At 44.6% G+C, this 12065-nt stretch overlaps 1 protein-coding gene across 10 annotated transcripts in view; it reads left to right on the forward strand.

Moving 5' to 3' along the window:
• Afdn (afadin, adherens junction formation factor) overlaps window positions 1-12065 on the forward strand; it is a 130175-nt gene that overhangs the window by 106427 nt on the left and 11683 nt on the right. For 7 of the 10 annotated variants that reach the window (XM_017796852.1, XM_029561000.1, XM_029561002.1 and 4 more), the window contains 4 exons: window positions 582-776; window positions 1329-1420; window positions 1766-1951; window positions 4253-5251. In XM_017796852.1, the coding sequence (XP_017652341.1) occupies window positions 582-776; window positions 1329-1420; window positions 1766-1951; window positions 4253-5251 (1472 nt within the window). Of the gene's footprint in view, window positions 1-581; window positions 777-1328; window positions 1421-1765; window positions 1952-4252; window positions 5252-7277; window positions 7314-12065 lie in introns of all 10 variants that reach the window. The other 3 variants (XM_017796841.1, XM_029560999.1, XM_029561003.1) reach the window with 1 other exon arrangement.

Below are 12065 nucleotides of genomic sequence, written 5' to 3' on the forward strand. Positions count from 1 at the left end.
TAATAATAATAATATAATAAGCAGCAACAAGAAAGGCTCCTGACAGCCAGGATCTCCTAGTCACTTAAGCAAACAGCAAGAGTGTCCCAACAGAATCAGGTGTTAGCCTGTCAAAGAAGAAACAGGGTAAATCAGTTAGCAGGCAAGAGGATTGAAGTAAACAGGAAGTGGGTCGTCAGACAGGTGACAGTGCTGTGATGCCAGGACTCTAAGGGCTGAGTGTCAGTAAGTGTGTTGTCAAGTGAGAGAAGTGTATGTAATCTTCAGGGGCTTTAAAAAATTACTCTAAAAATAGTTACCTTGTTATTTTAAAAAGTTTCAGTCGATAGGCAAATAATACACTTTTTCTCTGTAGATACCAGTTAAATGTTTTCTATAGTCTCAGTAAATTTATTTGAAAGCTTTTAAAGAATGCTGTATAATAATCTTTCTGTATGGAAGTCATCCCATTCCTTATTGCTAGGAATGATTACAAAATTTAAATAGTTTTAGATTTTTGTCTTTTAAAGCTAGTCTCAGAGTATTTAAAATAGACTCTTAGAACCAATGAAAGGAAAAAAATAAATATGCTATAATTTCAGTTTCAGATCGTCGTGGCTCAGGTAAACCCAGACCAAAGAGTGAAGGCTTTGAGCTCTATAATAATTCAGCTCAAAATGGGTCCCCAGAGAGTCCTCAACTGCCTTGGGCAGAGTACAGTGAGCCAAAGAAACTGCCTGGTGACGACAGGTTGATGAAAAATAGAGCCGACCACCGTTCCAGCCCCAATGTGGCAAGTAAGTGAAGTCTCTTTCTCATCCTAAGTGTGTGTGGTCACAGTCAGGAGTGAGGGAGATACTGTGCTTTGTTAATTCTTACATGATAGTGCTACCTGTATCTGTTGGCTAATGAGAGTGGAGTTTTCATAGAGGCATTGTAATGCTCTAACAGAAATAAAACTGGAAAACTTTTGACTTTGTGGACACTGTAAACAGAAATACACATTAATGTCTCTAGCAAAGGTTGTCAGATTACCAACAGAAACAAGTCATTTTTAGACTTTTATTCCTAACAACAAAGTGAGGATGGAAAGATATCTAACAGAGACCCGAGACTCAGAGACCCCCAAGTATTTACTCTGTGTCTCTTTACCAAAGGTCTCAGGCAGATCCTAGTCTTAGAAGAATTACTGTTCTGGGCTTTGGTGGCAGGAGACTTGTGAGGATGCAGGAAGCCGGCTTCTCATGCCCTGTCTTGGGCTCCGTGTCAAATGCTAGTGATAACTGCCTTGAAGGAAATGTGTTTATTGTTAACTTTTTTTTAATATGAAACTTTTTTTTTCCTGACAGATCAGCCGCCTAGCCCTGGAGGGAAGAACACATATGGCTCTGGAACAGCAGCTAAGATAACATCTGTTTCCACTGGGAATCTCTGCACTGAGGTCTGACAGATGAGCTGAAAGGCGTCATCTTTGTAGTGCCTGTGGCTCTCTTAGAGTGTATCTGAGTTGTGGGATATGATTCTCAACAAATTACATTAGCTATAACTCCTGAATTTATAGCATTTAAGTTTTTGGTTTTTAAAATACTTGTCAAGTAAATTAGTTTTAAATGAATAAATCTGGGCTAAATGTTTACTATTAGTCACAGTACAGGATCAGACTGAATTTTTTAGCACAGTATTTAATGGTCATGCTGGGTTTGTTGTTTGCATTCTAAAATGAATCACAAGATATTAAGTTAGCCTGTTGTAAACAGCTCACTCTCTTTTTCTTCACATTCTACAGGAGCAGAGCCCTCCGCCTAGACCTGAAGCCTATCCCATCCCTACTCAGACCTACACCAGAGAGTATTTTACCTTTCCAGCTTCTAAATCCCAGGACCGGATGGCTCCTCCTCAGAACCAGTGGCCAGATTATGAGGAAAAGACACATAAGCACACAGATAGTAATCATTCCAGTATTGCAATCCAGGTTAGAAATAAGGGTAGCAAACTTCTCTGATCTCTCCAAGGACCAGTTAGAGAGAGAGAGAGAGAGAGAGAGAGAGAGAGACCAGTTTTTCAAAAGACAATGATGTCTCTTTCTCTTTCAAAATATTTATTTTTATTCTGTTTGTGTAAGTGTTATCTGGGGCCCAAACCTCAGGTATTCAGGCTTTGAAGGCAGTCTGCTTTACCTGCTAACCCATCTTGATAGCCCATGACTGAGTGATTTCTGAGACATAGTTGATACTTCCTGTACAACAGCAAGCTTGTCCTCTTCATTTTTTTTCTCTCATGATTTTTGAAGTTAAGTCTGAGGAGAGGAGGGGTAGGATAGACTGCAGACCACAGTAAGCAGAGGGATTCTGTGTTCTCTTTATGTTTGGCTAGTGAAGTGTTGGCAGTGTGTGGCGTAAGCATAGCATTGAAGGCAAGGCTCACTGATTCTAGAAGTGACAGCGACAGAGCTTGCACTTGGTTTCTGTCCTTGCCAGTGCAGTTTGAGGTAGAGCCGATAAGTGAGACAGACAGAAAATATATAATGTGCTTGGGGCTGCTGAAGACATGGGTCCACTGATTGACCGGCCATCAGGGTCTCCGTGTGACTAGAACCGGGATTGTTCCCTCTAGTCCATTATAGCTGAAGAGCCTTTCTGGCTGAAGGAGAAGGCTCCACCAGGGAGCAGGAGTGGGGATGAGGCAGGATTGGAGTCTGAAGGCGAGTGGAGCTCATTAGACTTTGGCCAAATCAGTAAAGATGGAGATGTCAGTCTGGGTGGTTTAGCTGGGAAGTGTTATCAAATGTGATGGGGAGAAGGAACCAGCTCTATGCTTTAAAGATAGGTGAAGCCTTGGAGAAAGGACAAGGATGTGCCCTGGAAAGTGAATGATGTGACTCCTGAGGGCAGTCGTTCCTCCTTAGAGCAGTCACAAAAGACTTAATTGGAGCTGACAAGGTTGAGCTGAGCCTTGAAGACAGTCAGAGAGAGAGGGAAAAGGGCTGTACTCGGCAGAGACTGTGGGGCAAAGTGAGGGGGAACTCACTTTGGCAAAAAAAAAAAGTCCTCTGACCTGCCCTGCTCCTGTCCTCCCTTTTCCTAGGTGAACCTCATGACTTGTAGCACTGGGTTCTGTGAATATTAGATGTCCTTCTCCCTTGTCTGCTCTTTCAGCAAGCCAGGAAGGTACCAGACAGCAGCTGCAGGGTCAAGTCTCGTGGCAGGGCAAGGTCTCTGTTCTGTAGGTAGCATATGAGTTAATGATACTTCTGTGTTCCAGCTCTGTACCACAGGGACACGTAACCTGTGTTTCTCTCTGTTTGCAAAGTAAAGCTGTGCCTAACTGGGAATTAATTTAGCAGTTTTCTTTTAGACTATTGCTTTAAAAAATATATATTTATTTACTTATTTATTTTGGTGGGGGTGGGGAGTGAGACAGGGTCTCCCTCTAGCCCCAGCTGGCCTGGAACTCTCTATGTAGACCAGGCTGGCCTCGATCTCACAGAGATCCACCTGCCTCTGCCCTCCTGAGTGCTTGGATTAAAGGCATATACCACCCAATTCATCATTTTTTTTAAAGGAAAAGGGAAGAGTTTATTTTCCAAATTTATGTCTTCAATTTCTGTTCATTATTAAGGAAGGAGAACAATGTGTGATTCACATAGCATAGAGATCATTCTTACCAAGAAAAGTTGCCGGTATACCTGCCAGTTTGCAAGCTTCATAGTAGCCCCGTGAAAAAAAATTGTTTTAATCTCTTTCCTCAAAACCTTCATGTCCATCAAAATGATACTATTGCATTTCTTACATTCATAAAATTGGAGCTGAAACATGATAAATGGCACGTGTCCTTGCACTCGCGGCTCATCAAAGAGTTTGTGACACTAGTCCTGAGATTTAGGGCTCGTTTAGAATGAAGCCATGGACCTATCCAGTGAGTGCTGTGTAATAACTGAATCACTTGACAGAACTCTGTTGCTCTTTGTGGAGTCAGCCTACAGCATCCATCTGTGGCCACCCCTGGAGCCTTTGCAGACACCCTCACCTGCTGGCACAGGAGCCAGGGCGAGAGATGGCGTGTGCCTTTGGCACAGAGAGGAAGTCTTTTTGCAGACAAATTGGCAGCTGTTTCATGTGCTCAGTGAGCTACAGAGCAATCTCGGCCTCTAGTCCAGCACTCACTCCACAGTGTTTCTAATCTGTCTCCTCTGAAGATGAGCTGTTTTGTGACATTCTGGTCGTTTCTCTGGTGAATCCCTGAAGTGTAACAGCTCCCCCTTTTCTTTTCACAGCGTGTTACCCGTTCCCAGGAAGAGCTCCGGGAAGAGGCGGCTTACCAACTTGAGCGGCATCGCATAGAGGCCGGCCTGGATCCTAAGTGTGACAGCGACATGTGGATCAACCAGAGCTCCTCGGTGGAGTCCAGCACATCCAGCCAGGAGCACCTGAACCATTCCTCCAAGTCGGTCACCCCTGCGTCCACGCTGACCAAAAGTGGACCCGGCCGTTGGAAAACCCCAGCGGCTGTGCTGCCTGCTCCGGTCGCGGTCCCTCAGCCGGTTAGAACAGACCTACCTCTACCACCCCCTCCACCTCCAGTCCACTGCACCAGTGATTTTGATGGCATTCCGATGGATTTGCCCCTCCCACCACCTTCTGCCAACCAGATGGGACCCCAGTCAGCTCAGGTGGCTGCCGCAGAGCTGAAGAAGAGAGAGGAGCATCAGCGGTGGTACGAGAAAGAGAAGGCCCGGCTGGAGGAGGAACGCGAGCGGAAGCGCAGGGAGCAGGAGCGGAAGTTAGGCCAGATGCGCTCACAGTCCCTGAACCCTGCTCCCTTCTCTCCTATGGCCACGGCGCAGGCAAAGCCAGAAAAGCCTTCCACGCTGCAAAGGCCCCAGGAAACTGTCATTAGGGAGCTGCAGCCCCAGCAGCAGCCCCGCACGATTGAGCGCAGAGACCTGCAGTACATCACCGTCAGCAAAGAAGAGCTGTCCTCCGGGGACAGCCTGTCACCAGACCCCTGGAAGCGAGATGCCAGGGAGAAGCTGGAGAAGCAGCAGCAGATGCACATCGTGGACATGCTGAGCAAGGAGATCCATGAGCTACAGAGCAAGGCTGACCGCACAGCGGAGGAGAGTGACCGCCTGCGGAAGCTCATGCTGGAGTGGCAGTTCCAGAAGAGACTGCAGGAGTCCAAGCAGAAGGATGAGGATGATGAGGAGGAGGAAGACGATGACGTCGACACCATGCTGATCATGCAGCGCCTGGAGGCTGAGCGGAGAGCCAGGGTAAAGGGGAAAGGCCTTGGTTGTGCGTATATGTGCTCCCTATGCTGTTTTCTGGCTTTTGCTGTGGAGACGGCCAATCTCATAATTATAAGGAAGGGTTCAGAAGCCTCTGGTCTCATGCTTACTTACCCTTGGCTGGTAAGCTGCAGAAGTGAGCCAGGCCCTCAGGGCTGGAAGGTTTGGAGACAGACCATGCTTTGACAAGAATTCAGTACAATTCAAGCAGGGCTTTGTTGTTTTAATTAGCTTCCAAGTTATCTTCACTGCAGTTGAGAAAACAAGTACTTGGTAATGAGCACTCACAGTCTTGATCAGGGCTTGGCAGAGTGTCTCTTAACAGGGCCAAATAAGGCTTGGTAGGCTGCATAGACTGTAGTAGCTCCTTGGCTCTGCTGCTGAGGTGCAAAAGCAGCAGGAACTGTCACACAGACGCTGAGCAAGGCTGTGTGCCAAGGAGACCTCGCAGAGATGTAGTAGGGACTTGTGACCCTGGTCCTGATGGTGAGCAGAGAAACCTTCAGAAGTAGGAGCCAGGTAGTGATTTTACTGTTGATGCACCAAGTCTTTATTAAATCAGTAATAATCAGTAATCATAAAGATGCTAACTTTATGTCTCTCCATATTATAAAAATGATTTTGTCCTTTTTTGTTTCAAATTAACTTAATGCAACAAGTTATTAAACTACCAAATTTTAGATGAAAGGCAGTGTCTTCACTCTCTTTACCTGGCGTACTTGTTAACAGAGACATTATTGCTGTTAACTGTGGAGAGTGCTGCTGCCTGCCATGCTAATTAGGCCAGGGATGCATTTTATTACACAGTCAGTACCAAGAGCTTTTCTTTTTTTTTTGGTCTTTGGATTTTGTTTCTACTGTCAAATGTTTTTGTAATGCTGTGCATGAAAGGCTTAAACCAGTCTCCATTAGGTCAGACCTGTTAATCCTGTGGCATGATGGCATTTAATCTTATATAATTAAATCTCAGAGCCCAGGAGTGGGACCCCCTCCCTTTCCAGTTGCTCTGTGACTTTTTCCTGAAGACTCACCTCACACACACTTGTTAGTATACAAGCCTCAGCCAGAGGTCCTATGAGTTTCCCACATTTCAGGTTGAATGCCTTTTAGAACCCTCCTTTCTTAAATGAGACTAGAATATAATTTGTAATTATTTTTAACTATTACATTGTTTTATTAGTATTTTTCTAGTAACCTTTGTAAACTTCCTTAAAAATGGCTATGTTTACATCGGCTTCCACCACAAAGATAGGTTGAGTAGTTTTAATTGTGTTGATGGTCAGAGCTGACAGGCACTTAGTTATAACCACTGTTGCCTAGATGGGCCAGCACTGGTGTGTTCTGCTCTGCCCTGGCCAGCCACTGATAGATACAGTGAGATGGACTCATTCCACCACTGAACACATTTGTGCCTTGTATTGCCCTTGCCCCTGAGACTCATGAAGGCGTGACTTCCCCATCTTGCTACACTTCAATTCCTACTCTGTTATTTATGACCAATGATCACACAGTGTCAACATGGCTTACTGCCACAGCCAATTCCAACAATAGTCAAAAGTTCGGGTACGTATTGTGACATCTCTGTAATCTTTTTTGTGAGGATGAAATTTTTATCAAAAGTTGAAGAGTTTTTTGAAATGGCTGCCACTGAATATTTCAAAGCCTCTTTAGTATGGATTATTTGGACATTTTTTGATGCTAACTTAGTAAAAAAGTAATTACATTTTAAGTCATATTTAGTTTAATAGCTTAGTCTCCAAATAAGAACACTAAGGGAAAGTTGACCTTTTTTACTATTTATGTCTCTTAATAATGAAACTCAAAAATTTTAATACCATGTGGACGTTTTCCTGTTTCTGAATGCTAGCCATTGCCTGTGGTTCTCTGGTTTTCTCATCAAGTCGTCCAAAATCAGTTCAGGCATGACAGCAACAAAGCACGCAGCACAGGGCAGGGCTAACCTGACTTTCCACAGCTCACCTCTCTCTTTTTCCTTCTCTGTTACCTGCAGCAGACTGCTGTGCCAGCAATCTCTGTTCTAGATTTGGTATGTTCTTGTTTCTCTCTTCGGTCCTTTTTTCTGTCTCAGTTTTCTTTTCCCCTTTGGTGGTGGCTGTTATATGTTCTCAGTAGTCGGTTCTCCGCAGAGTCTCCCGGGTCAGGAGACCGGCTCTGTGACTACCTAGAAGCATGCCTCTGAATGTTACTAGATGTTACTCCCTACTTTCCTCCTTAATCCTAAATGTTACTGTTTGTTTATGGTTTTGACTTTCATAGTTTTAGTCATAATTTGATCGTGTTCTCTTAGCTAGTCTCAGATACTTGAGCAAATGAAATAAATTTTGCATTCAGTCATCTATTTCATTCCTGTTGCAGTGGAGATAGATTTTAAATATATTCAGTTGTTATGAACTCATTGAAATGGCATTGACCAGCTTCCAGTTTTAAAATGGAGTTAAGAAGTCACTGTCTATTGTAGAGTAAGAGACTTCCAGTGAACCTGCATTTGGTTTTCCTTAATATCACGTGGATTTTAGTTCAGTCATCAGATATATCAATTTACAGTCTGCCAAAAAATGCTTGCAGTCACATTCTGTTGTTAAATCAATGTGTTTAATGTCACTACCAGAGAAATTGGGTCGGTCTTTTAGTATTCTTTATGTTTAAGTAATGTATCAATGTTACCTGATACATAGGTATTTATAGTAACTCTAAATCAGAATCTATTCTGGGTCAGGCGGTCCTTTTAAAAGCCCTGGAAACAGTTTCACTTCAGTCACTTTCTCACCGAGCAGTGCTTCCTTGTTTCCCGCTCACTTAGCCTGGGCGGTGTTCCTCAGAGAGAGCCTTTTAATGAGTGTCTCCCCTCCTTGGTGGTCAAAAGGGATGTTTTCCTACCTCCATAGTTTTGTTATTTTACAGAAGACAAATATAAAAATCTACATCTCCCCTTTATTTTGTTATTAAAGTGCTTATAGGTCAAGTACAATTTTTTGTTGTTGCTATTTGTTTTGAGAAAGAATGTGTAGCCCACACTGGCCCCAGACTCATGATTCCCTTTCTTAAGAGTGCAGGGATCACAGGATTGTACCACAAACCCAGCTTAAAGTCATTCGTGATGTTAGTCGCTTGACAAGCATTGGTCTGCATCTCTTGCATGTCCATAGCAGACACTGACCAGAGATACTATCTCAGATACTCGTCAACCCTTGGCCCAAGAGAGCTTTCTATGCTGTGAAGTTGTATGGGATGGATAATAATGACTGCACTAAAATTTTTATTTCAAAGCAAGAGTTCGGAGTTTTTCTTATTTTAAAAGGATGAGAATTTTGATTAGTATTGGTCTTAACCGTCCCATGTTTCTTAGCCCAGTTCCCCCAGTAAGTAATATTATTAATAAAAGTGTCATTACTCATAGAATTCTTATTATGCCAGAATTAGTCAGTTGCCCTGGGAACCTCCTCTGAAGAAATGGTGGGTAGTGGCAAGCATGTGGTCTTTGGGTAGCAGGACTGTTTTGCAGCCTGAAGACAAGTTCTGATCATGTTGTAGGATGAATGTAGGGGTGACTCATAGGATAGATGAAGCAGGTCTTATCTTTCTGGGAGCAGCTGAGTTCCATAAGGTTGCTGGGCTGCCTAAACAAGTTTCCACACTCCCACTGGCCTCCCAGCAGCCCACCGCTATGGTCCTCCAGGGCCTCCTGCTGCTTCTCTCTTCCTACCCGTTCCAGGTTTGGAACTTTTGGACCGTGATGCCAGTGACCTTTCACCCACGCCTCTGGTCTAGCCCTCTTGCACCATGACAATGTGGTTACCCACTTGCCCCATAGAGGCAGGTGCAGCTTTTCAAGTCCAGCCTGTGCAAAACTAACTCCGTCCTTCATGCTCTTTGCACTGCGGCCTCCTCGGCCTCCAGCTGCCCAAGCCAGGGCACTTCGAGTTGCTCAGTTGAGAAGCCTTGCAGTCTTCATGACCACCTTTCTCCTTGTTCAGAAACTCCTACCCCTGACCCCTGCCTGCCCTGACCTGTTTCACCGCCCTTCCTGCTGGTTACGTAGGAGTACATTGCTGGCCTCCAGCTCTCCCCTAGTCTGTTCTCAGGGCGTTTTTGTTCCAGCACCACCAGTCCCAGGAAGCTCCAGTGACCCTTCCTCTACCCTCCATATTCTTCTATCTTCCCTACCCCCTGGTATCCCTCAGGTCATCCCCAAGGGTCATGCCTTCCCTAGGACTGCTGTATCTGATTCCCTCAAACTGCAGGTTGTACCCAAATGCCACTCTGAGGTTGCCCTCTGCATGCCACTGACCTGTGTGCCTCCTCCCTTAGCTCCTGATTAATTTGCTGAGCACTCACTGTCCTCATGCCTCCCATAAGCCTGCTCATCACCTTGTATATTTGCTTCTTTGGGGTAGCATGCACCTCCAAGGAAGCTTAGTCCAAAGCTCTGGAGTTGTGGTATGTGCGTAGTAGTCACTAATGCTGAGAAACTGGAAAGTGGTCCTGGACCAAATCTCCAAGCTCCTGAAGGTGTGTAACCTTCCTGACTTGAAATAAGATAATTGTGAGCTCTGACATTCCCCTGATTTTAATTGGTAACATGGTATATGAGTGTGTTGGAGAACCCCGCATGGTACTAAGTGACAGTGAGCCACTCTATATCCCACCTTTCCCTCAGTCTCCATGGTCATCTCTGTCCCCAGGAGACCTAGGTATATCTGTACCCTGTTGCCCTGTGGCCGTCTACCTCTGGATCCTTTCTAACTGGTAGCCTTCTGATTAGGGGTCCAGGCCTGCCAGCTGAGGTCTGAAAGTCCTTGCAGCTAGTGACAGCTGTATAATGTTGATCTTTATATTAGCATTTGTTCATAACAACCCTGCTGTGACTGAGTAAAAGTCCAAACCCAGTGTGTGTCTCACCCTCTGTCAACAGACCAGGTGTGAACTGGCATCCTAGCCAGCATTTTCCTGTCACGTTACATGCATTTTCTGCCAGACACAAACACTTCCTTTTCATTAAGTGAACATTCTGGACCATCTTACAGCTGGATAGTCACTGGGCCTGTCCATCCTTCGGTGGATGGGCACAAACCTCTGAGCTTCCCATGTGTGGAAGGGGCTAAATCAAAAGCCATCCAATACTTCAAGCCTATTAGAGAACTGACTTTCAGAGAAACCATTAATGGGAAATACCCTGTGTGTTTGAGATTGTAGCAGCCCACGAAAGATACTGGCCCTGCTTAGGGCAGACAGTGCCTTTGCAAGGAGGGCAGAATTGTTGAGGGAATTAGGAAGAGGATGTTTGTTCCAAAAGTTGTAGACGGACACTGTGAAATCGGAGAGAACACCCCTGTGTGTAGGGTTCATTGCCTGAAGGTAGACTCAGATGCATTCTGGATCTCTGAGTCCTTCTCTTCTGCCCTGCTTGGGGGTGGGGATTGGGGGTGCACTGTCTTTTGTCTCTGGTTACTAGGGTATTTCAGCAGCTGAGGTTTAGAGCTTAGCCTGTCTCATGTTTCTTCAAACAGCTCTACCCTGAGAAGGGAGTGCAAGTACCATTGTAGGTGGACCTTGCTTTAGTTAACGTCCACTGCCGCTGTGAGAGGACATCACTTCCTAATGACCTCTGACTAGATAAGAGCACTTTGTCTTGGACACAAATGGCTGCTGGTCCTTAGCAGATCTAGGATCTGAATCCAGGTCTTTGAGCACCAGAGGACTACAAGGCTTGTGTTCAGTCACAGATAAAGGCATCTTTATCATTATTAATCCAGTTCCTGAAAGGTTTTCTTCGTATTTTTGTCTTGAAATTGGGGGTTACATTTTAGGAAAGAAAGTTGGTTTTTTTTTTTTTGGGCCTTTTGAAACGGGGTCTCCCTGTTTCCCAGCTAGCCTGGAATTCACCATGTAGACCAGGCTGGCCTTGAACTCACAGAGATCAACCTGCCTCTGCCTCCAAGTACGTGCACCAGCATGCCTGGCCTAAGAAAGTTTTTCTTAGACTCTAGGGGAAAGGGGATTTTAAGGGCTCTGACAGACTTCTTCAGGTAGTGTGTTTATTAAAAATGTCAAGAAGTAAAGGATCTTGTGATCCTGACATAATATTGAAATATTTAAACATGACTGCTAGTCTGTAATAAGATGTAAGTTTGTATGTTTTATGAAGTTATAAACACACAAATCTCAACCTGCATATTTTTTTTAACCTGAAATTACCTTTTGAGAAATGCTGACCTGGTGTAGAACCTTGGTTTCAACTTTATGGTGGCTTTGAAATTCCAGGAGAGCATGGGATTTAGAACAGTCTTAATGCAGACTGTCTTGACTTATACCAGAGCTGCCCTGATGCTCAATGCCACTGTCACAGGCACATTGTCACTGTAAAGTATGTGATCAGCACTTAGACTGATGTTGAAGATAGCCTTTAACTGATACTGAGCGTAAGCCTTATAGTGCAGTGTCTAGTTAGCAGCTCTTTGGAGGAAATTACGAGATTCTCCTACCCCTAATGCTTATGGAGGGGGAATGGGTGAGGGGGGTAGGGCAAAATATTTTAAAAGAACAAAGCATTTTAAGTAAAAATATGTGAGTTAAATAATGGAAAGAAATGTCTTAACTACAGTAGCACTAGTTAATTTGCCTTATTTAAAAATAGTAACTTATGGCCGGGCACGGTGACGCACGTCTCTGATCCCAGTACTCGGGAGGCAGAGGCAGGCAGATCTCTGTGAGTTCAAGGCCAGCCTGGTCTACATAATGAGTTCCAGGCCAGCTGGGGCTACAGGGAGACCCTGTTTCA

Source organism: Nannospalax galili, unplaced genomic scaffold (assembly GCF_000622305.1).
Source record: "Nannospalax galili isolate Female #2095 unplaced genomic scaffold, S.galili_v1.0 scaffold1873, whole genome shotgun sequence".
NCBI classification, from domain to species: Eukaryota; Metazoa; Chordata; class Mammalia; order Rodentia; family Spalacidae; genus Nannospalax; species Nannospalax galili.